Genomic DNA, 25,156 nt, shown 5'->3' on the forward strand with positions numbered 1-25,156 from the left:
GGAGTGTTATGATTTGTTTCCGACATTTAAGTTTTTTGTTGATCTCTCTCTGTGTTGTTCTTCATCAGTTTTTCACAAACAAACACTAACACTAAAGGGGGATGTACCATAGACTTCTATTGTTTTGCCATTTGTTTGTTAGTTTGCACACACACACACACAATTTTGTTTGTAATAATGATCTTAAAACATTCAATTGTAAGTACTTTTATTACAAAAAAATTTAAGGTAAAAATTACAAAAAAGGTAAACGTCTTTTTTTTTCTGTTTCAAAATAGATACTTAGGAGAAGAACATGGAATTATAAATATATAAATGTACATTTCTCCTGACCATATAGCTGCACTTACACAAAGAAAAGAAATACAAATCAGTTCCTAAACGATTAAAGCACCAGGTCATTCTCCCAAAAATTCATTCCAAAATTGTGTCTTTTACAATGTTCCCCTACATTCTTGTTGAATTGATTTAAAGTACATGATTTAGACTCTTTGATCAGTGTTGTGGTTGTTGATTATTGTTTTCACTTGTGCCATCAAGAGGATCCAGCCCATCTTTGAGTGATCTAGTTTTCCTGGCAGGCACCTATAGCAAAGTAAATACGGTTATTTATTGCAGTAGAATTGCCGTTGTACAGATAGCATCGTACACATAAACAAATGGATGCTTACAGGTTCCTATACGTTCCTCCAGAAATCCGACCTGCTCACTGAGCGAGTCGATGCGGTCAAGTTGCTGCAGAGAATGCGAGAGGAAGTTGGTCCTGTCGGACAGGAAGCTGTTCGTGTCTCCTCCACCCCCGACACTGTCCACGTGGAAGAGAGTGTTAAACGGAGCCAGAACCATCTCTAGTTTCTACAGAGAGAAAGAAAGATTGTTGTTTTTTTCATCTTAGATTATGGCTTTATTTTCAAAAAACGATATTCAACTAATAGCAAAAGATGATAGTAGACGGAAGTGAACAAAATTTGCCATAATGTCAGAATAACATACTACCATAATACATCGGATGGGACTGTCAAGATATATTGACTGGGAAAATCTAAATATTATTGTCCAAATAGTGGAATTATCGTAAATGTTTTCGCAGATAATTTGTAGAATTTTATAATCATTTATTGATGTTAGTCACAATGAGCGGTGAATTATCGGTATCGGCCCAGAAATTCCATATCGATGCATCCTTAGTGTGTATACTGTGCACCGTGTGCAAGTTTGACCTGCAACATTTGCGAAAATGTGCAGTATACAACAAAGCACACTGCGTGGAATACTGTATCCCAGTTTGATGAAACTTTACTATATTTACCATAATTACTATAGTTACCATAACTTTTTTTTATGGTCGAGATGATAACTAGATGTTTAAAATGCATCCTGTTTCACATACTTTTTATATGTGAAAACAAAACAAATATATATATATATATATATATATATATATATATATATATATATATATATATATATATATATATATATATATATTACATACTATTTAGTTTATATAGTATTTATATAATTATATAGTACATACATAGCATGCAGTGAGCAGTTCACTATAGTCTATTATAAACTACAGTTTGACATATTTACGGCATAAGTTTTTGCATAGTTTAAAAAAAATACTAGGCATTATATAGTACGTACTTAGTATGCATGAGCAGTACACTAGTAGTATTTTACTAACTACTGTTTGACACATGTACTACATACTGTTTTGTATACTATTTTAAAAAAACTACTAGGCATTATATAGTACATTCTTAGTATGCATACACAGTACACTAATAGTCTATTACTAACTACTGTTTGACACATGTACTACATACTGTTTTGTATACTATTTTAAAAAATACTAGGCATTATATAGTACATTCTTAGTATGCATAAGCAGTACACTAGTAGTCTATTACTAACTACTGTTTGACATATTTACTACATACTGTTTCGTATACTATTTTTTTAAATACTAGGCATTATATAGTACATTCTTAGTATGCATACACAGTACACTAGTAGTCTACTACTAACTACTGTTTGACATATTTACTACATACTGTTTTGTATACTATTTTAAAAAATACTAGGCATTATATAGTACATTCTTAGTAAGCATACCCAGTACACTAGTAGTCTATTACTAACTACTGTTTGACACATTTACTGCATACTGTTTTGTATACTATTTAAAAAAATACTAGGCATTCTATAGTACATTCTTAGTATGCATAAGCAGTACACTAGTAGTCTTTTACTAACTACTGTTTGACATATTTACTACATACTGTTTCACATACTATTTAAAAAAATACTAGGCATTATATAGTACATTCTTAGTATGCATAAGCAGTACACTAGTAGTCTATTACTAACTACTGTTTGACACATTTACTGCATACTGTTTTGTATACTATTTAAAAAAATACTAGGCATTCTATAGTACATTCTTAGTATGCATAAGCAGTACACTAGTAGTCTTTTACTAACTACTGTTTGACATATTTACTACATACTGTTTCACATACTATTTAAAAAAATACTAGGCATTATATAGTACATTCTTAGTATGCATAAGCAGTACACTAGTAGTCTATTACTAACTACTGTTTGACACATTTACTGCATACTGTTTTGTATACTATTTAAAAAAATACTAGGCATTCTATAGTACATTCTTAGTATGCATAAGCAGTACACTAGTAGTCTATTACTAACTACTGTTTGACACATTTACTGCATACTGTTTCGTATACTATTTAAAAAAATACTAGGCATTATATAGTACATTCTTAGTATACATAAGCAGTACATTAGTAGTCTATTACTAACTACTGTTTGACACATTTACTGCATACTGTTTCGCATACTATTTTTTCAAAAAACTAGGCATTAAATAGTACATACTTAGAATGCATACGCAGTACACTAGTAGTCTATTACTAACTACTGTTTGACACATTTACTACATACTGTTTCGCATATTATTTTTAAAAATAGTAGGCATTATATAGTACATTCTTAGTATGCATAAGCAGTACACTAGTTGTCTATTACTAACTATTGTTTGACACATTTACTGCATACTTTCGCATACAATTTCTTTTAAATACTAGGCATTATATAGTACATACTTAGTATGCATACGCAGTACACTAGTAGTCTATTTCTAACTACTGTTTGACATATTTACTACATACTGTTTCGTATACTATTTTTTAAAATACTAGGCATTATATAGTACATTCTTAGTAAGCATACCCAGTACACTAGTAGTCTATTACTAACTACTGTTTGACACATTTACTGCATTCTCTTTTGTATACTTTTAAAAAAATACTAGGCATTACATAGTACATTCTTAGTATGCATAAGCAGTACACTAGCAGTCTATTACTAACTACTGTTTGACACATTTACTGCATACTGTTTCATATACTATTTTTAAAAATACTAGGCATTATATAGTACATTCTTAGTATGCATAAGCAGTACACTAGTAGTCTATTACTAACTACTGTTTGACACATTTACTACATACTGTTTCGCATACTATTTTTAAAAATACTAGGCATTATATAGTACATTCTTAGTATGCAGTAAGCAGTATACTAGTATTCTGTTATGAACACAGCCTTAGATTACATTGTAGCTTTTGTTCTGAAAAACCATGCTGTGTAAACATAATTGTGTATGAAACATATAACTAAATTGCCTATGAAAGTGTTACCACTACTGTCATTTTATTTATTTCCGAGAGAACTGAATGCCACTCACTGATTTAAACATGCAACATAGTGAGGTCATGTAACAATAATGTAGCGTACTACTGTAATTTTCTCTCTACATTTCCTGTAAAGCTGCTTTGAAACAATGTGTGTTGTGAAAAGCGCTATACAAATAAAAATGACTTGACTTGACAGGACGTTTCGCAACCTATATAAAAAATTATATAAAAAATATAAAAAATATAAAAAAAAATATATAGTACATACTTAATATGCAGTAACAGTACACCACTATTCTATTCTGAACACATGAAATATGTGAGGTCAATGTTTGTAACCTGCACATGTCTGTTTTTATGTTTCAAAACCTGTTTTGTGTGTAAAGCTGACTACTGCTTTTAATTAAATCATTAGCAAAGGCTTTGAACCCATTACCTCTCCTGGCAAACACACTAGTTACCCTTCGTTTGAAGTAGGATATGACCTGAAGGTGTGTGTGTTTCTGACCTGTTCTAGTAGCTCGACTCTATTCTTTAGGATCTGAACCTCTTCTGTTACGTTTTCCACCAATCCCAAATCTTTACCTTCAAGAACAAAAAAGAAAGAATAATAAATAATGTTTTTATGCAAACACACCACACACACAACCAACTCAAATTGCTATTAAGAAAATGTTTCTTGTAATGAAACATTTTATATTGATTTAGAATAGAATGCAAAATAGAAACATTTGGGTGTAGATTTATAAAGTAAACAAAGTAGAACCATATAGAATACACATATATTTACTCAAATGCCAATGTTTACATGAAATGTTCAAATTTCATCATTACATTTCAATATTAGACACTGAGGATTGGTTGAATTATTAAAGGGAAGTGATTAATAACCAATCATATCGGAGCTTATAGCTCAGTCAGTCCCATCCATTGGCTGTTGTTTTAAATATTTTAGTTTGTGACCAAACAGTCAGGCTCTATCAGTATAAAAAGTAGTCAATGGGTCGCACACTAACACACACACACACACACACATATTTTCCTCAAAGTAAGCTTTGGCTTGGCAACTTCTCCAGACACACACATTTGAGCTCGGTCAATCTGTCCCAGATGTGTAGTGTTATGAAGACACGTGGAAGAGAGCGTGTGTGTGTGTGTGTGTGTGTGTGTGTGTGTGTGTGTGTGTGATTTGTGTCTAAGGAAAACAGTGACCCCCAGCAGTCTGCGTTTGATAGATCTGGAATGCAGCATTGAGCCAAAATGAAAAGGGAAACAACAGCTACAAATTTTGTTCCACATTGGCCTCTCTACACTCCCTGTTACTGGATGTCGTAAATGAAAAATCACCACCATCATTTTCAGCCTAACACAATTCATCCTCTTCTATCTCTATGTGCTAAAGTAGTTTAGGATTTAAGGTTTCTGAGAGTTTGAGCCAAATAAACTCAGCAGCCCTTTTGTAAATTAATTTAGTTTAAAATTACACTATAACTAGAGACAAAAAGGAATAGTTCACCTAAAAAAGGAAAATTCTCTCATTATCACCCACATGCCATCCCAGATGTGTTTGACTTTCTTTCTTCTGCAGAACACAAAGAAAGATTTTTAGAAGAATATCTCAGCTCTGTAGGTCCATGCAATGCAAGTAAATGGTGACCAAATCTTTGAAGCTCCAAAAAGCACATAAATACAGCATAAAAGTAATCATAAAGACCCCAGTGGTTTAATCCATGTCTTCTGAAGTGATACAATCGGTTTTGGATGAAAACAGACCAAAATGTAAGTCCTTTTTCATTGTATATCTTGACATCAGTAGTCTCTTTGGCGATCATGATTTCAAGCTCGATTACACTTCACAGTGCCATCCTCTGTGCATGCGTCAAGAACTAGAAAGTGTAATCGACCTTGAAATCATGATCGTGCCTAGAGTCTGCAATGGCAAGATGTAAAGTGAAAAAGGAGTTATATTTTGGTCTGTTCTCACCCAATACTGATTGGCTCACTTCAGAAGACATGGATTAAACCACTAAGTCTTATGGGTCACTTTTATGCTGTATTTATGTGTTTTTTAGAGCTTGAAAGTCTTGGTCACCATTCACTTGCATTGTATTGGCGTACTGAGCTGAGATTTTCTTCTAAAAATCTTTGTTTGTGTTCAGCAGAAGAAAGAAAGTCATACAAATCTGGGATGGCATGAGGGTGAGTAAATGATGAGAGAATTTTCATTTTTGGGTGAACTATTCCTTTAAGAGCAACTACAGGGTTTAAGATCAGTGCACTCTCTCCATACTAGATTTAAAGAAAAGTATAAAACAATTTACTCAGGGTGTAAGAAAAGGCGTGTTTGAGAAATAAATTCCGGTTTGGAATAAAAAATTTTTTTTTTTGCAATTTCATTTGAAGAAATTTGCAGTTTTACTTCAATAAAACTGCAAACACTTGGTTTAAGACACCACTGTAATCAAAAGTAATTGAAAAGGAAAAATACGATTATGAAAATTTCTTACACAGTTTGAATGATATCCCATAGATTAGTGATAATAAATAAAGTGGAACTGAGGTATTTTGGCGGAAATGCTCCATTGTCATAAGGTTAGTTACTCTTAATTTCCCTATTTGATTCAATTCTGATTTATAAGCTCTTGACTACATTTTGATACGATTTTATTTTATTCTGATTAATTTGGGTATATTTAAGTTATAATGTCCCTTTTGCTTGTATATGAAAGAAATTCTCTCAATTTAATGCTGTAAATTATGAAAGGGAATCTTCTAACTTGGTACATTATGATAATATTAATTTTAGAAACAAAAGGGCCCAAACTATGCAGTTCAATTGCTATTTATTTAACAGATATAATAATCAACACAACCAAAACCAAAGTAAACTTTACAGAAAATGATAGATCTCTGGATCAAATGAAGATTGTGATTAATCGGAGAATTGCTGTTTTTACCAAGCCCTACTTGCAGTGATGCTGATGATAGGTTTAAGTAAACTGAGCTTGCGGCTTGATTCCCACTGGGCATTCCACCAGACAGATGTTAAAGTGTGAGTGTGACTCAGGGTTGGTCGGGGTCATACCCCACAACACTGAGGTTTGACAAGTGTGGGAACAGCGAAACCATTGCAAAAGGTAAATTAAAGGAATTCTCACACCATTTCTACATTGCAACAGAGCAACTGCGTATGATAAAGGAATGTTCCGTGTTCAATACAAGTTAAGCTCAAGAGGCAGCATTTGTGGCATAATGTTGATTACCACAAAAAAATACTTTTGACTCGTCCCTCCTTTTCTTTAAAAATAGCAAAAATGGAGGTTACAGTGAGGCACTTACAATGGAAGTGAATGGGACCAATTTTTCGAGAATTTAAAGGCAGAAATGTGAAGTTGAGCATTTATAAACGCACTTACTTTAATTCTACTTTTAAAACTTATGTATTATTTGAGCTGTAATGTTGTTTATATAATTTATATTGGATAAGAAAAGGTTGGTAAGCGAATGTATCACCCTAAAATCATGTTAGCACGCATATTGTTTACATCTTGTAGCTATACTTTTGAAACAGTGAGTATTTTAACATTTACAGATTGGCCCCATTCACTTCCATTTTAAGTGCCCACTGGAACCTCGATTTATGTTTTTGTTAAAGAAAATGAGGGATAAGTCAAAATGAATTGTTGTTGTAATCAACATTATGCCACAAATGCTGACAAAAAGGCTTAACTTGTATTGAACCTGGAATATTCCTTGAAATTGTACGGTTCTTTTTGCATATTTTAGTAACCTAACCCACTCACTTTCTGGAATGTGTGTTTGAGTTCCAGCCAAGCCCAATCCAAAAGAGTGGCGATTACAGTATTTTAGCCTGTCGCTAGGAAACGGTGAACATGACTATCTAGGGGCAGAGGAGGTTCTGTTCTCGTTGTTATTTTTAAATCATAGACAGATATGAAATAGTATAGGGAGAGAAGGATAAAGAAACAAAGAGAAAGAGGGAGATGGGAGGGAAATGCTGCCAACAGGATTACAGATTGAATATCACAAGCTAGTTTTGGTACACTAGAGACACAGAAAGACAGTTCGGAGTAACGGTTCTCACATGGACTCAAGCATTAAAACTTCAGTGCTGGTCTTGCTGGTACTAAAGCTGGTACTCTTAAAGGGACAGTTCACTCAAAACACATATGAACTTCTTTCATCCATGGTCCGAGCGTAGGTGCTGTGGTTACCAGTCACAGTGCACTATTACTCACGGTACGAGTTGAGAGTGGCATAGCGCGTACCAAAAGTAATAATGAACCGTGAGGCTGGTCAGGGTTCCGCCTACAGGGGGCGCTAGAGGGTAAATAAATGCACTCATTTACAGTTGATACAGTATTTAGCACGGACGTATCTAGACATTGACTTGACCTGGGTTAAAAACTAAATGTTTTCAACAGAGAGAGGAACCCTGAGAGGAATTGTTTTAAAAAGTGATTTTTTTTTAATGAGATTACATATAGAAAACTTCTCAGATATCATTAAAATAGGTGCCATAAAATATCACACCTGTCTCTGTAACAGCCCTAGGCTTGGTACACAGCAGGGGAAACATGTCTGCGGGCCGCGATCAGATTGTTTGTTTAACCAATCAGAAGTCAGTGTGCATTCACAGGGCATGCCATATACACTGATGAGCCAAAACATTATGACCACCTGCCTAATGTGCTGTTGGTAATCCGCGTGCTGCCAAAACAGTGCCGACCCGCCGAGGCATGGACTCTACAAGACCCCTGAAGGTGTCCTGTGGTATCTGGCACCAAGACATTAGCAGCAGATCCTTCAAGTCTTGTAAGTTGTGAAGTGGAGCCGCCGTGTATCAGACTTGTTGGTCCAGCACGTCCCACAGATGCTCAATCCATTTGAGATCTGGGGAATTTGGAGGACAGGGCAACACCTCGAACTCTTCATCATGTTCCTCAAAACATTCCTGAACAATATGTGTGGTGTGGCAGGGTCCATTATCCTGCTGAAAGAAGCCACTGCCATCAGGGAATACAATTGCCATGAAGAGGTGTACCTGGTCTGCCATGATGTTTAGGTAGGTGGCACGTGTCAAATTGACATCCACATGAATGGCTGGACCCAGGGTTTCTCAGCAGAACATTGCTAAGAGCATCACACTCCCTCCACCGGCTTGTTGTCTTCCCACAGTGCATCCTGGTGCCATCACTTCCCCAGGAAAACAGCACACACATACACGGCCATCCACGTTATGTAAAAGAATATGGGACTCATCGGACCAGGCACCCTTTTTCCACTGCTCCAAGGTCCAGTTCCGACACTCACATACCCATTGTAGGCCCTTTTGACGGTGGACAGTGGTCATCATGGCCGGTCTGCGGCTGGGCAGCCCCATACACAGCAGGGTGCGATGCACTGTGTTGTGACACATTCCTCCCGTAACCATCATTAAAATTTTCTGTGACATGTGCCACAGTAGAACTTCTGTCGGTTCGGAGCAGACGGGATAGCCTTCGTTGCCCTCACACTTTGATGAGCCTTGGGGACCCCACAGCCTGGCCATTTCAGAGATGCTCTGACCCAGTCATCTGACCATAACAATCTGGCCCTTGTGAAAGTCACTCAGGTCTTTACTCCTGCCCATTTCTCCTGCATTCAACACATTGACTATGAGAACTGATTGTTTGCTTACCATCTAATCTACCCAGACCTTGACATGTGGCCTTGTTGGAGATGATCAACGTTATTCGCTTCACCTGTGAGCAGTCATAATGTTTTGACTCATTGGTGTATGCTTTGGAGTTGGGGTTTTCGAAAGAGGGGGCGTGGCTAATTCAATGGCTGGTCTGCTGGAAGTTCCAGAAAGGCTAAATTCGCTAACAGCACCTTTATCTTATAAAGATGTCTTACCATCATCTCTGTTGGACGAGTGATCATCTGCTTTAGGAGGACTAGCAGGTGTGGGAGTTGGAGGAGGAATTCTCAAACACGTCAGTTCATCTTCAGCCAGACTGAATCCATCCTCACACACACACCGATAACTCCCTACCGTATTCACACATTTCTGTGAGCAGCGATGACCTTCCTTACACTCATCCACATCTGAAAGAGAAAAAAGAGAGTGCACAGTGTTTTAAAGGGATAGTTCACACAAAAATGAAAATTCTGTCAAAATGTATTCACGATCACGTTCTTCCAAACCCTTTTGACTTTCCTTCCGACGTGGAACACAAAAGGGGATGTTAGGCAGAATGTTAGCCTTAGTCACCCTTCACTTGCATGGCATATTTTTTTACCATATAATGAAAGTGAATGGTGACTGAGGCTGTGATTGTGAACATTTATTTTGTGTTTTTTACGCAAGAAAGAAATTAATACAGGTTTGGAACCACATGAGTGTGAGTAAATGATCACAGAATTGTAATTTGTTTGGGTGAACTGTCCCTTTAAGGGTTTTTGTCTTCAAAGGGCCATATTCTACAATTTGATAGTATCTTATTTTTAATTATAAGTCCACTTACAATGTTAGACAAGGTTACTTCTGCACTGTAAAAAATGATAACCTGCAACTGTTACCTTAAAGGAATAGTTCACTCATAAATGAAAATTCACTCATCATTTACTCACCCTCATGCCATCCCAGATGTGTATGAATTTCTTTCTTCTGCTGAACACAAACGAAGATTTTAAGAAGAGTATCTCAGCTCTGTAGGTCCATACAATGCAAGTCAACAGGGTCCAATACTTTGAAGCTCAAAATGCACATAAAGGCAGCATAAAAGTAATCCATATGACTCCAGTGGTTAAATCCATATCTTCAAAAGCGATATTATAGGTGCGGGTGAGAAACTATACCCTAGAATATAGAATTTACTATAAATTCTCCTCCCTGCCCAGTAGGTGGCGATATGCACAAAGAATGTGAATCAGCAATAACAAAAGAAGAAGAATGTGCAAGTGAAAGTGAAAGTGGAGATTTATAGTAAAAAAAAACAAAAGGACTTAAATATTGACCTGTTTCTCACCCACGCCTATTATATCACTTATAAAGCCATATATTAATCCACTGGAGTTATATGGATTATTTTTATGCTGCCTTTCTATGCTTATTGTACCTTAAAAGTTTGGCCACCATTCACCTGCATTGGATGGACCTACAGAAAAAAATCTTCGTTTGTGTTCAGCAGAAGAAGGAAAGTCATACAAATCTGGGATGGCATGAGGGTGAGTAAATGATGAAAGAATTTTCATTTATGGATGAATTGTTCCTTTAAAGAGCTATTTCTACTCAATCTAAGACTTAAAATTAGTTTTTTTGCCATAACCTAATGTACTGAGGTTGATTTAGTGATGTTGCACAATATTTTTGCATTGAATGAAACCAGTAAAGGTTTTAGATATAACCGCCCAAAGCACCGTTTTTAGGTTAACTTTGGGTTTATTTTCAGTGTACTTGTTTTTTAAGAATATTTTTTCATGATATGCACCTTTAAAATCAATGTGCAAAACGAAAAGTAACAAATTGTGTTGCACTTGGTGGTTTTGTTGTATTGAACCATCTTTATCCTTAGATATCAACCATATACAGTACCTTATCTATCATAATGCATGCAAATATTTGTGCATTCAACACGCTTTACAGGCTGTGTGCCAAAAACATGACTCTAAACACACTGGCAAAACCTGCAATTGTTAGCTCGAAGATGTATTTCTACTTGATCTAACCCATTAAAATTACTTTTGTTGGTGTAGCCAAATTTTTCATGTACATTCTGATAAAATAGCATTGAATAAATTCAGTTTAAGTAGATGTTACCACATGAAGCGCATTCACGTTTTAGGTTACCTGGCAAAACATTTTTACAGTGTAAATTTGTGTGTGTATTTGTGAGCACCTGTTTGGCAGTCTCGCCCTGTCCATCCTTTTGGACACGCACAATGATTAGGCCTTACACACGACCCTCCATTTACACAAGACTGCTCACACACCGCTAGAGAGAGAGAGAGTTACATATAGAGACACATCATCTTAAATCAGTACATATATGCAAATATAAATACACTTGTAATAAAAATGTACATGTTAAAGAACATTCTGACCCACTTCATAGTAGGTGTCTTTAACTACTATGTACTTAATCATTTGTTATAATGTACTTACTATGTACATGTGTTGTTACATTGTACTTACATTTAAGGTACCTGCATTTAATTACATCTGTAGTTACACTGTTAACCTAACCCCTAACCCTACTCCTAAATCTAACCGTACCTTAACCTCAGTAGCAGCAAATGTGAATTTTGTGACAATTTTGCAGAACAACATGTAGTTACACAATAAATACATTGTATTTTAGTGTATACATTTTTAATGTAATGTATTTTAATGTTAGTACATAGTAGTTAGAGACACCTAATATAAAGTGGGACCGAACATTCTAAATGCATACAAACAAACAGTTTTGTATTGACATCCTGTTACCTTGATTACAGTTATGCGAATGCATACGTCTCCATCCCGGACAGCACTCTGGGTAAATGTGTACATTAGGAACTGCTCTGCTCACCTGCCTGTAAGAAACCCTGTAAATTGTCCTGTAACACACAGTCCAGTGAAAGTATAACAGATTAGGCTTACAAATATACTGCATGTAAAGTATGTGAATGTGTTTTCTTGTGTTTGTGTTCTTACTTGTAAGTGCTACACAGACGTTGACTTTGGCACATGGTGATGTAGGGTTTGTGTACTGGTTGTAGAAATGTCTCTGTGCTATAAGACACATGACGACTCCATGCATCTCCAATACACACTCTCCTCCTGAAACACACACATATGGAATAAAACCATGCGAGTTCTTTTTTAAAAGTAGTGGTTGTACAGGAGTGTGTGGCTAGGTAAACATGTGTGTGTTATTATGTGACCATTATAGTGACGTGCAAGCCTTACCCATGGTGACTGTGAAACTGAGGTGTACAGGTCACATGCAGAAGGAACAGGGAGGAGGAGAGCAGGACTGCTGTGTACATCTCTCTCTTTCTCTCTACCTGTCTCCCTCTCAGGTGTGTCTCACAGGTGAGTCTGACCCCTCTGACACACTCAGCTACCTGAGAAAGGAAGAGATAGATTACACTTAAATATACTTAGACTTGAAATTGAAGGAGGAGCCATATCTAGGGTCCATAATATAATACAGACTTGCACCAGTAAGCAATCACCCAGAACACCCTAAAAACTACAAAGCAACATGCTAAAAATCACTCAGAACAACTGAGCAACCTCCCACAACACCCTAGAACACAGAAGTGGCAGACAATGTAAAACTGTAGCTTTTCCTGGTCTCTTCCAATATCTTCATTGCTTTTCATAAATTTGATGTCGGACTTTAACATACAAATATACACTCGCTTTTAAAGGAATTTTCCGACATCATTTGTGGCATAATGTTGATAACCACAAAAATGTATTTTGACTCGCCCCTCCTTTTCTTTGAACAAAGCAAAGGTCGGGGTTACAATGGAAGTCAATGGGGCCAATCCGTAAACGTAAAAATACTCACTGTTTCAAAAGTGTAGCCACAAGACGTAAACAATATATGTGTTAACATGATTTTAGTGTGATACATTGCTTGCTAACCTGTTCTGTGTACATGTACATCCAATTCTACAACTTCATTGCCATGACGATGTAACGCGTTGACCATAAAACGACCGTCAAAACAAAGATTTAAACAACTTTACAGCTCAAATAATACACAAGTTTTAACAGAAGAATTAATGTAAGTAGGGCCGGGTACATATACAGATTTCCCGTTTTGATTCTAATTCACAAGCTCTCGATTTGATTTGATTCCGATTTGATTCAATGTTGATTCATGTTGGTATACTTCAGTTATAATGTCCCTTTTGCTAACATATGAAATAAATTATACAGGGGACCTTTTAACTAGGTACAATTTGAAAATATTGATTTTACTAATTATATTTGATTAGTTTTTCATCATTTTGGTCACATTTTAGCTTTTTAAAAATGAATAAATGTATTTAATCCAAAAATATGATGTTATATTGCATATGTTATATTTTATATATATATATATATATATATATATATATATATATATATATATATATATATATATATATTAAAAAATTTTTTGTATAATTTGTACTATTTACAGGTATTTACATTGATTTGTTGAACACGTGCTAAAAAACGTTACTGTCTCTTTAAGAGAATCCTGCATTTCTGTAAATAGTGTCTTTAAAGAGCACCTATTATGGTTTTTAAAATATTACCTTTCATGTAGTGAGTTATATAGCTGTTTGTGAATGTAAAAACGTCTGCAAAGTGCATTACAAATGGATTTATTGACACCCAAAAGAAAGAACCGATTCTGAACACCTGAAACGAGTCGTTAGTAATTCCAGACTTACTTCCTGTACTAACCTACGTAATTTGGTAACAAAAACCCACCTCTGGTCTTCACTGGCTGCTCGTGAACAGCTTTGACCCGCTCTCAAACACTACACTAAGTGGTAGACCAATCACAACAGACTGGGACATCTGACAAATTAGAGCAGGGTAGGCTCTCTGAAAGGAGGAGTTTAGAATGAATCCTTCAGAATGGATCATTGTATGAGTCGTTTTTGACACTGGGAAAAAAAAAGAAGGTAATGCTGCAATTTAAATTATGAGTTAGGGTTAGGTTAGGCTAACCCAAATTAAAGTGTTTTTGACCTTGGATGCATGTAAATCTATTGTATGAGACCTTTAAAACAAAATTAGGCACGTTTAAAAACCATAATAGGTGCTCTTTGAATTAGCGCATGTTAACTAGAGAGGACTCGAATGGCTTTATCTCATCTGTGCTACGCCTGATTACAATTAAATGTTTCTTTTTTTGTTTTTTATGATCAACAACTGACTGTAAAGTACAGGAAGGATATTAAAAGAGACTAACCATTTGTATTCAATGACAAATGGTGTGCGTGGATCTCGTCTTTGGACACACATTACACGGAACAACTTTTACTCAACACGCCGTGAAAGGATCTCGCTGCTGATACTCCACCACTATATTACACAATCACTGCTGAGTGAAATCTAAACATTTACCAGCCAGTTGCCAAATATATATATATATATATATATATATATACATTTTTAGTCACATAGCACGAAATTTGGTTGCAAATGTGAGTGATTTCCTCTCATTGTCGTGGAGGGTTGCGCATAAGATTAAAAGATCGATCCATGAAAAGTAACGAATCGATATCAAATCAACCCCCCCAAAAAACAAATTAATCGAAATAAAAAAACTGTTTTTTGCCCAGCCCTAAATGCAAGTACTTTATTAAAATTATAAGCTTTACATTTCTGCCTTTAAACCCTCCAAAATTTGGCCCCATTGACTTCCATTGTAAGTGCCTCACTGTGACCTCCATTTATTTGCCTTTTTTTTTTTTTTTTTTTTTTTAAGAAAAGGAGGGACGAGTCGAAAGTATTTTTTGTGGTAATCAACATTATGCCACAAATGCTGTCGATTGACCTTAACTTGTATTGAACCCGAAGTGTTCCTTTAAGACAACTTATTTATGTTATACTCCCTCTGATCCATTGACAAAAGAACAGATGGGAACAGTCACACACAAAACAGTTCTTCAGACAGACATTATGAGAAGGAACATATTTAAACACTCTCATTTAACACACATCATTTATAACCATTTTCCCCTTAAATGAGGACAGACACAAAATAATGTTTCATGTTTAAAATCAAGCTAAGAGTTAAAGACCATAATTTTAAGAAAATTACAGAAATGTCATCATCTTTGTTACAAATCACTGTTGAATGAATCTGACATGCAAGGTTCTGTAAATTTAGTTAAGTGAGAAATTGTGTACATGCATGCTCACTTTATAACTGTACAAACAATTTAAGACATTTCTGTGTCCACATGAAGATTTGAAACATGAAACAGCCCTTAAATATTATTTTAATAAGAGCACATTATTAAAAATATGGCATTGATTACTGAAACATGTATGTAGCATGTGGGTTCACCACACAAACAGTACATGCACAAGTATACATTTCACCTGAAACTTTGAGAACATCATCTACTGTATATTAAAAGTCATTTCTCTTGCAGAAGTGATTGAGTTAATTGTAAACTGATGTGCACACTTGTATGTTTATGTATGTCTATGTACACACGTGTGTGCAGGGGAGCATTAAGGTACTGTGTGGCTCATCATTCCACCAGTCCCGCTGCACGTGTTTACATGTGCTCCTCACACGAACGTTGATGAGGGAGAACAGGGTGGTGGACGCTGCGAATATGGGCCCCCCTGGGAGTTGGGGGCCCCTGGGTTTCAGCCTGTGCATGTGTGTAGCATGTTCACTCTCATCTTGAACAGCTTACAGTAATCATTTGTTTAATGCTGGTTTAATGAGTTCAGCTTTAGAGCAGCAGTGTAAAATATATCACAATGTGTTTCCTAGAGAGCTTTTGACAACAACCCTAAAACCCTTAGCTATTAGTGTGGTGGCGAGAGTGTGTGTGTTCTTCTGTAAGAAGCCTTTTAACTGCCTTTCTTCCCATATTTTCTTCAGATTAACGACACATCTTAAACCTGTTCAGTGCTTAATGATTTTGTCCTTTATGTTTGAGGTTTTCCTCCTATGTGTGTGTCTTCCTCTGTTCCAGTGCATGTTTTGGTTAGCAGAGTCTGTACAGGGGGTTTGTTAGTGTACTGTATGTTGTTTTTTAACTAAGCTCAGAGACAGAAATAAATAGGCAGGAAGACAAACTTACAATATATTAGGTTTATTAAAGGGATAGTTCACCCAAAAACGAAAATTCTCTAATTTACTCATCCTCATGCCATCCTAGATGTGTATGACTTAAATTTCTTCCGCTGAACACAAATGAAGATTTTTAGAAGAATATGTCAGCTCTGTAGGTCCATACAATGCAAGTCAACAGGGTCAAAAATGTTGAAGCTCAAAAAGCAAATAAAGGCAGCATACAAGTAATTCATAAGACTCCAGTGGTTAAATCCATGTCTTCAGAAGCGATATGATAAGTGTGGGTGAGAAACAGATCAATATTTTAGTCCTTTTTTACAATAAATCTCCACTTTCACTTTCACATTCTTCTTCTGTTTTTAGTTATTCACATTCTTTGTGCATATCGCCACCTAGTAGGCAGGGAGAAGAATTTAAAAAGACTTAAATATTGATCTGTTCAATATTTAATATTTAGTGTACCACACTAATCATATTGCTTCTGAAGTCATGGATTTAACCACTGGAGTTGTATGGATTAATTTTATGCTGCCTTTATGTGCTTTTTGGACCTTAAAAATTCTTGACTTGCATTGTATGGACCAACAAAGTTGAGATATTTTTCTAAAAATTTTGTTTGTGTTCAGCAGATGAAATAAAGTCATACACATCTGGAATGGCATGAGGGTGAGTAAATTATGAGAGAATTTTCATTTTTGGGTGAACTATCCCTTTATTAATAGTGTAAATAGCATGATTTTCTAAATCTAATTCTTGATAATAGGAATGGAATTACTTCTAGTAAACTCCATTTTTACCAGTAGAATTTCACAATTATCTGTCATTCACTCATAACTATAATTATGTTCGTCATACTACTTGGAATTTTAAATATACACAAAAATATATTTTTATATATAATAATTTAATTTATTTATCAATAATTACTTATTAAGTATCAATTCCTGATATAAACTATTGAATTACAACTAATGAAAATGCTCATTTTTATTTTATTTTGTGTTATTTTTATATTAGCCTCAGTCACCATTCACATTCATTGCATCGTTTTCCACACAATGAAAATGAATGGTGACTGAGACTAACATTCTGCCTAACACCTCCTTTTGTGTTCCAAATGATGTGGGATATTGAGTAAATAATGACAGGATTATCAATAGTGGGTGAACTATTCCTTTAAAATTAACTGTAGACTAGTGACATGTAACACTTGAGAAAATGAATGTGTTTAATTGGCTGAGTGTGTGTGTAATTGTTTTAAAACCGTCTTCGGAGTTCAGATACATTACTATGTTCTCCATATGTCTGGTGGTTGTTTAATGTCAGATTTGTGAAATTAAATGACACCTTCCACAATGCTATAGCTGCTCTACTCCACCTAGTGAGGTTTGAACCTCAGCCTACTGATTGTGGGTCAGCTTTTACCAGTGACAATGGTGTTAACTCCTCAATCTGGGCTGATTTATGCTGACTCTGGATCAGATAATGTTTTCATAATGTATGGTTTGAGTTGGACCACCACAGAGACACCAGAATGAGGTCGTAAAGTGGTTTAGGACCTCTGTTTCATACAGATCTCTTGCCAAACGCCTAATGCTTTTAACAGACCCATACCTGCAGGCTGGGTCAATTACAGAAACGTTATATGTGTGTGTCTCTAACAATTCATCTGATTGCCATCATTTGTAAACACTTACCACGTGTCATATATGTAAAAGCTGTAAGCTATTGCCAGATCTCTGAGTCATGGTTTTGGAGAAGCAGTGTGCGTAACATTTGCAAAACACATTGTGGTTTTTCACAAATAAACAAACTCTATTTGGATGCTAGTGATTGTGCTACTACACAGTTACAGTTACAGCAATAGTTTAACTCCAAATTGTTAAAGGAATATTCCAGGTTCAATGCAAGTTCATCTCAAATGACAGTATTTGTGGCATCATTTGTTTTAAATGAGAATTTGACATGTTGAACTATCCCTTTAAGATTTACTTCACTGGACTGAAAAGCTCTCATATGATTGGCTGCAATATTGGCCTAATCTGGACACTGTGAGAATTTAAAAAAAATAATCACTTATATTATCTGATACCACTGACTTCAGGGGCCGTATGTATAAAGCCACTTAGAGTAAAATTTTAGTCTTAAGTGTGTCAAAATTCTGAGAATGACGTCATTTTACTCTTATTCCTAGACTTAAGAATAAGTGTGATTCATAAAGTTTCATAAGTGTTAAGATTTGGTCCCAGCTCCTAAATTGTTTAAGAGTGCTGGAGAGGTCTCCTAACTGTATATATATATATATATATTTAATTGCAGCACATTTTTTTATTTAATTAATACACTGAACTCATTGTAGTGAATTAAGCATTTTAAAAATGTGATGGGTTACCTGTCTAAGCTTTCAGAGGGCTGCAACAACTAATTCATCAAATCTAAATATCACTAAAATGATAAAAAATCAATGATGAAAATAATCTACAATTAATTCAATTATGATTAGTTGAAGATATTTGCACTTGCATGACAAACCTCCATCTGTGATGCCACTTTACTGTAGTAAAAAGGTATTTCAATAGGAAAAAGACATTTGAAAAATGGTACAGAGCTGCAACTGAAAAGACCCCAACCCAAGCACTATATAAAACATTTAATAATCTCATGGTTTTATGTGGGTTGTCAGGTGCTTTAACAGATTCCTTCTGCTGTTCAATGTGCTTGAGAGATGTTAAACCCCAGCTCATAACTTACATTTTACTGATTTATTCTTATTTGTCAATATTATAAACTCAATGTCATGTAAGTGTACATTCCCAGCTTGCAAAACAACTTGTCCAAAACAGCAAGTCATTATTACTTTAAATAGACCAAAAATTTAAATAAAATACAATAAAATAAAATAATACAAATATTCATGGGGTGAAGTAAACAAATGGAGTGCCACAATAAAATATTGTTGATATGTTTAATGTCAAATTTATCATTAAATTGAACCATGTTTCACTGAAATCTTATATGTAATGGGATTATAACAGTTTGGTTTATCACTTCATTTTGTGATTTAAATTGTCCTTCTATTTATATTTCTTTATATTTATATTTTTATAATATATATTTATATTGCAAGATTTTGCATTTGGATTTTTTTGTAGCCTTAAATTTGCACATTGTTTGAGGACAACATTCGGAAAAATGTGGAATAATGTTTTAAAATACAGGAAATTCAATTTGGCTTTCTCATTTGATTAACCAAAGAATTAATCAACAGAAAATATCCTATTATCAAAACATTGTTTTATAATGTGTTGTAGTAAATCATGAGTGATTTAATGATGTCATACCAGCTGGTCGACATCACTGTAGTCCTTATTTCACAACACTTAAGTGTCACCTCCGTCAGCACCTAAGAATCAGACTTAGACTTTGCTAAAAGCTCCCACTCTTACACAAGTCCTACTCTTTGCTAAGAATTTTTTGACACTTAAGTCAAAGCTTAAGACTATTCTTAGGAGCATTTCTGAGAAGTTTTATGCATTTGGCTCCAGATCAGCAATTATCAATAAACTCTGAATCAAAATTGCAAAACTGTTTACAGATCAGCTGACCTAAATCCTTTATTCCATGCATGTCTGGTGCAAAATTTCAAATATTTAGTTGATCCCTATATAAATAAACTCTCTTTCCTCACATATGCACATGATGCAATGCACACCCACACACACTGCTAATTAACGCAAAGCTCTGCACATTAACACACAAAGACATTTTGATACATATCATTGCATATAATCACAAATAATTACTCTAATTACCGGAAGCAGTTGAGACTAATGGAGGGCCCAGCCGTCAGCTAGACTCACATGAGCATCAGAGCTCAGAATGAAATACTAGTACTTATTAGATATTTAATTCAGCGAGTGGCATCCAGTTATCATCTCAGATCTTCTTCTTTTTTTACGTTTTAATGATGTGCAACTTTTGCCAGTTCAATCAAATAATGAGTCAAGAAAGAGATGTCAAACATCGCTCCTATTTGTCACACTGGATATGGAAGGTCAAGTTGACTGCATTGCACTCTGTTGTATACTGCACATGTGTGTATTCTATGCGTATAGAAAATGTGCATAATGTGCACATTATACAAACTGCAAAACGAGTAGTATATGCCATTCCAAACATTGCCTGAAAGTATCCCTGGCAAGTCTGACTGTTTCGACTCTACGTTAGATAACCAACACGCGGCGCTGTTTCTACGTAACATTACATGCGACCATTCACATGTTCAACAAGTCCAATTCATTTTAGCGAATCGGTTCGTTCAAACAGTAAACAGGTTTCTAAAAGCGGTTTCACAATCGTGTCATCACTTAAATATGTTCTCAGTAGTACACCCGTGAAGCATTTTACGTTTCATTTAGCTGTTAATCATCATATTTTCACGAGGTCCAGTTGTTTATTGTTCCAGACTTAGACAAGCCTATTGATAGCAACGTCACTAAACATCAAGAACAGTGTTGCCAATATTAATAACAGGTCTAACGTTAACTATAAGACCTAATAATATTAACTATTCCCCTTTTGTTAACAATATTAGCCCCATTTCACTGTTTTTCATCAACAAAGTCATCCCTCAGCCTTGAGAGATCTTCCAACGCTTTGCGAATCGGTTCGTTCGGACAGTTCGTTTAATGAAACAGGTTCTAAAAGCGGATTCACAACCGTATTATCGCTCAAAAGTTTTTTAAGTAGTACCCACGAAGCATTTTACGATTCATTTAGCTGTTAATCATTATATTTACACGAGGTTCAATCAAATGGTTTGTTCCATAAATAGCCCATTGCTAACAGCATCACTAAACATCAAGAACAGTGTTGTCAGTACTTATAATAGGCTACTATTAACTATTAGACCTAATAATATTCATTATTCTCATTTTGTTAACAAAATTGTTCCTATATCACAGTTTTTATCAACAAAGTCATGCCTCAGCTTTGGGTGATCTACCAACGCATTGCGAATCGGGTTGTTCGAGACCATCTAAAAGAATCGGTTCAAAAGAACAATTCGCGAATCGGACATCACTACAAAGTGTTGCTCCAAATCAGTATTATGACACTGATATTGAAACACAGACTCGAATGAGAGCAGCAATAATCTCAACGCATCGCACATACACAATGAACTATAACAACAGGTTGTTGCATGCACAAACATATAAAATGATGACGATAAAGTGATGCATAGCCTATATTAATTAAAAAATATTATTTAAAGACACATGCAAAAAAAAAAAATAAAAAAAACTTACTGGATCACTCCTGTCCACGAGCTTAACCGCTGTGAAGCTAAACAACCAACACACACAGTCTCGTGCGTGGACGTAAGGGGTGCAAAAGAAATACAGTGGTCCCCCAAAACAAAGTTTTCCTCTAAACTCAAGTACAGGCCCGGAATATTCTTATAAATAATCCCAAACAACCATGCGTTTGCCCCAAAACGCGCAAAATTCCTGGCGCGTGCCTCCCGTGGATCAGCTCTCCGTGTTTGCGTGGGGTTTAGGAGTTTTTTGCATGCTAAGTTCAGTTCTCTGAACTGTCAAAGCGCACCAAAACTGCCCCTCCTTCACCGGGACGTCCCGGGAGAAGCTCACTGGGAGACACTCACTCCGCGCGCATGACGTAATCGCGGCTAGAATTCACTCGCAGCCGTGCTCGGTTTACATGGGTCACGGATTTATTACTTGTACAGTAGCCTACACAGTCAAACGTTTGGACTCACTTGACTGAATTTATGTTTCTCGTGGTCTTTAGATCTAAAAGCTTGTGCTTAAATGCATCAAATTAGATTTGTAGACAAATATAAATGGTGCTTACATACGAAGGAATGTTTACTTATTTGCATTCATTTTAATAAATGAATTGGCCTGCATAGTGAAGGAAAGACAGTGAGCAAGTTTCCAGCATCCATGAAAACACCTTCAAAATAGTTTAAAAAGCATCTCAGGATGTAGAGCTTTAATCAGGCAAAGGTTGGCTATTTTGAAGAAGCAAAAACATAAAATATAGTGGTAACACTTTACAATAAGGTTCCATTAGTTAACAACATTAGTTAAGATGAACTAACAATGAACAATACTTTTAGTGCATTTATTATTCTTGGTTCATGTTGTTTTTAACATATAGTAGTAACTCAATTTTTAAATCAAAAGTTGCATATGTTAACATAAGTTAATGCACTGTACTAACAATGAACAACTGTATTTTTATTAACTAAAATTAACAAAGATTAATAAATGCTGTAAAAAAAATATATTTTGTGCATTGTTAGTTTTTGATACCTAATGCATTAACTAATGTTAACGAATGGAACCTTATACAGTGTTACCAATATACAGTAGTTTTGATTTGTTTAACATTGTTGGTCACTACATACTCATATACTTCCATTTAATAGTTTTTACAACTTTGCTATTATTCTATAATGCGTAAAACTGTAGGCTAATAATAAATCATGAGTCAGTGTGTCCAGACTTTTGGCTAGTGTATAAAAAAGCCAAAAGACATGTCTATTGTCTCTTTAGTTTTAACTGCAAAATATTGTATAAGAAAGAAAAAGTCTGAAATGTAAGTAGGCTAATTTAAAAATTCAGGTGAAATCTTAAAACTCAGTTGCACTCCACATAATAAACCAGAACCCATGAGATCTACCTCACAACCCATCAATATTCACTTTCTTACTAAATATTTAAGCTCAAATGTACACTGTAAAAAAAAAAAAAAAAAAAAAAAAAAACAAATCCTGTTGTTTTAAAAAAAAAAAAAATTAAAAAAAAAAAAAAACCTGGCAGCTGTGGTTGCCAGAATAATTATGTAAAACATACAGTTCAAATTTAAATAACTTTACTGAACAACCTGAATATTTTACAGTTTAAAACTGTTGTACACATGGTGGTTTACATGACCACGATGGCACTGTAAAAATAAAATAAAAATAAAAATAAATCTGTTAAATTTACAATATAAAAATGTCATAAACTTGATATTAACCTTCTGAAACTTCTGAGTTCATCAATAGTGGCTCTTCCAGGAGCAATGACCAATAAACTGTAGAGACAGTGCTCAGTGTCACTCACACAAACACTAAACACCATCAGGGTAACACATGTGAAATTTAAATAATGCAGTATACATTAACTAAACTAAACTACGTTAAATAAACAAATATAAAACAGAACACCCCAATGTACATAACTGATATTAAAAATAAGAAGAAACATAACTATTCCCATAAAATCTAATGAAATGTGATGGGTCACGTAGGAAATTGTGGGAACGCCCGATTATTGTTTTTTACTGTAATTTTAACAATAATTGACTGTATAAAGTACATGTACTCTCTTGATAAACATAATGCACATTTATACCATTAATTCTACAGGAAAATCATAATTTTTACATCTAAAAAAAAATATTTTAACAACATTTTATTGTAAAAACTACTATATTGTCTTTTCAAATATATTAAATTTTTTACTGTATATTTTACAGTTAATATTCAGTTAATCAATTAACGTTTTATTTCTGTAGCATTTTAACAGTCTTTTACCATTAAAATTACAGATTTTACAGACATTTTTTTACAGTGTAGTTATATATATATATATATATATATATATATATATATATATATATATATATATATATAATCAACAACTTGCCAAGACCTTAAGAAACACAATTGCATTGATAATTATCAAACTATGATAATTAATATGAAATTAAAATGATTAAAATAAAATGTAGAGAGAATATATTATGTCATACACATATAAAACTGGACAGCTCACTAGTTAATGTACATTTTACAGTTAATGTACAATATTTCAAAAGTTAGGCTACATGTTATGACACATAGTGGCTATATTCATTTTCGAATATACATGAACTACTGATACATTAAACATAATGGCTGTTAATGACTGATTGATAAAAGTGTTATCAAAGATGTTCACACACTCACCCGTTTATGATAAAATCACGTGATCTCGCGCTGTGCTCGTGGCCATTTGATCCACCTGCCGCGCGCTCTGACGCGCCTCTCCTTCGCCACCATTTCTTATCAACTCTTTTATTCTCTGATAAAGAGCACCGTGTGGTCAATGACTCGATCGATGCTCCCCGTGAACAGACAGGCGAGGAATGAGATGCGTTTGGGCGTTTTTCTCCTGCTTTTTATCCAGCGCTTCCTGTGGAACTCAGGAATTGGATGGACAATCCCAAACCGGATATCCTGCAAGTGTTTAGCGCTGATAAAACTCTCTGGCCCCACACAAACACTCATGCACTCCACTCCCCTAAATGCCCCTAAAGTGCTTATTATGAGTAATCACGTCTTTCTCTGAGAGCACAAACGCACTGTGATTTGTAGAAACGATGAGGGTGAGATTTTGGCCCTGAGATTTGAAAAAGCCTACTCTGTTTCAGTAGGAAAAAGAGAGAAAGATCAAGTTACATTGTTTGTCAAGAGCAATAACGCCAGTCAGGTAATTAAAATAAAGAGAGAGAGAGAAAACAACAACAAGGTTGTATTAATAAACTGTATACTATT

The 25,156-nt window shown here is 34.9% G+C and overlaps 1 protein-coding gene across 2 annotated transcripts; it reads right to left on the reverse strand.

Moving 5' to 3' along the window:
• Positions 1-191: 191 nt before the first annotated feature.
• Positions 192-24,760, reverse strand: LOC127428635 (epidermal growth factor-like protein 7). 2 transcript variants are annotated; one of them, XM_051677105.1, is made up of 9 exons: positions 24,569-24,760; positions 12,684-12,841; positions 12,429-12,554; positions 12,219-12,331; positions 11,632-11,727; positions 9,647-9,838; positions 4,236-4,312; positions 672-855; positions 192-585 (listed from the first exon to the last, which is right to left on the reverse strand). In XM_051677105.1, the coding sequence occupies exons 2-9, from the start codon at positions 12,761-12,763 to the stop codon at positions 566-568; spliced, it is 888 nt and encodes a 295-aa protein (XP_051533065.1). In that variant the 5' UTR covers positions 12,764-12,841; positions 24,569-24,760; the 3' UTR covers positions 192-565. The 2 variants fall into 2 exon arrangements, with proteins under 2 accessions (XP_051533065.1, XP_051533066.1); XM_051677106.1 differs by lacking the exon at positions 24,569-24,760 and adding an exon at positions 21,858-22,131.
• Positions 24,761-25,156: the final 396 nt, after the last annotated feature.

Source organism: Myxocyprinus asiaticus, chromosome 38 (genome assembly GCF_019703515.2).
Source record: "Myxocyprinus asiaticus isolate MX2 ecotype Aquarium Trade chromosome 38, UBuf_Myxa_2, whole genome shotgun sequence".
Lineage (NCBI taxonomy): Eukaryota > Metazoa > Chordata > Actinopteri > Cypriniformes > Catostomidae > Myxocyprinus > Myxocyprinus asiaticus.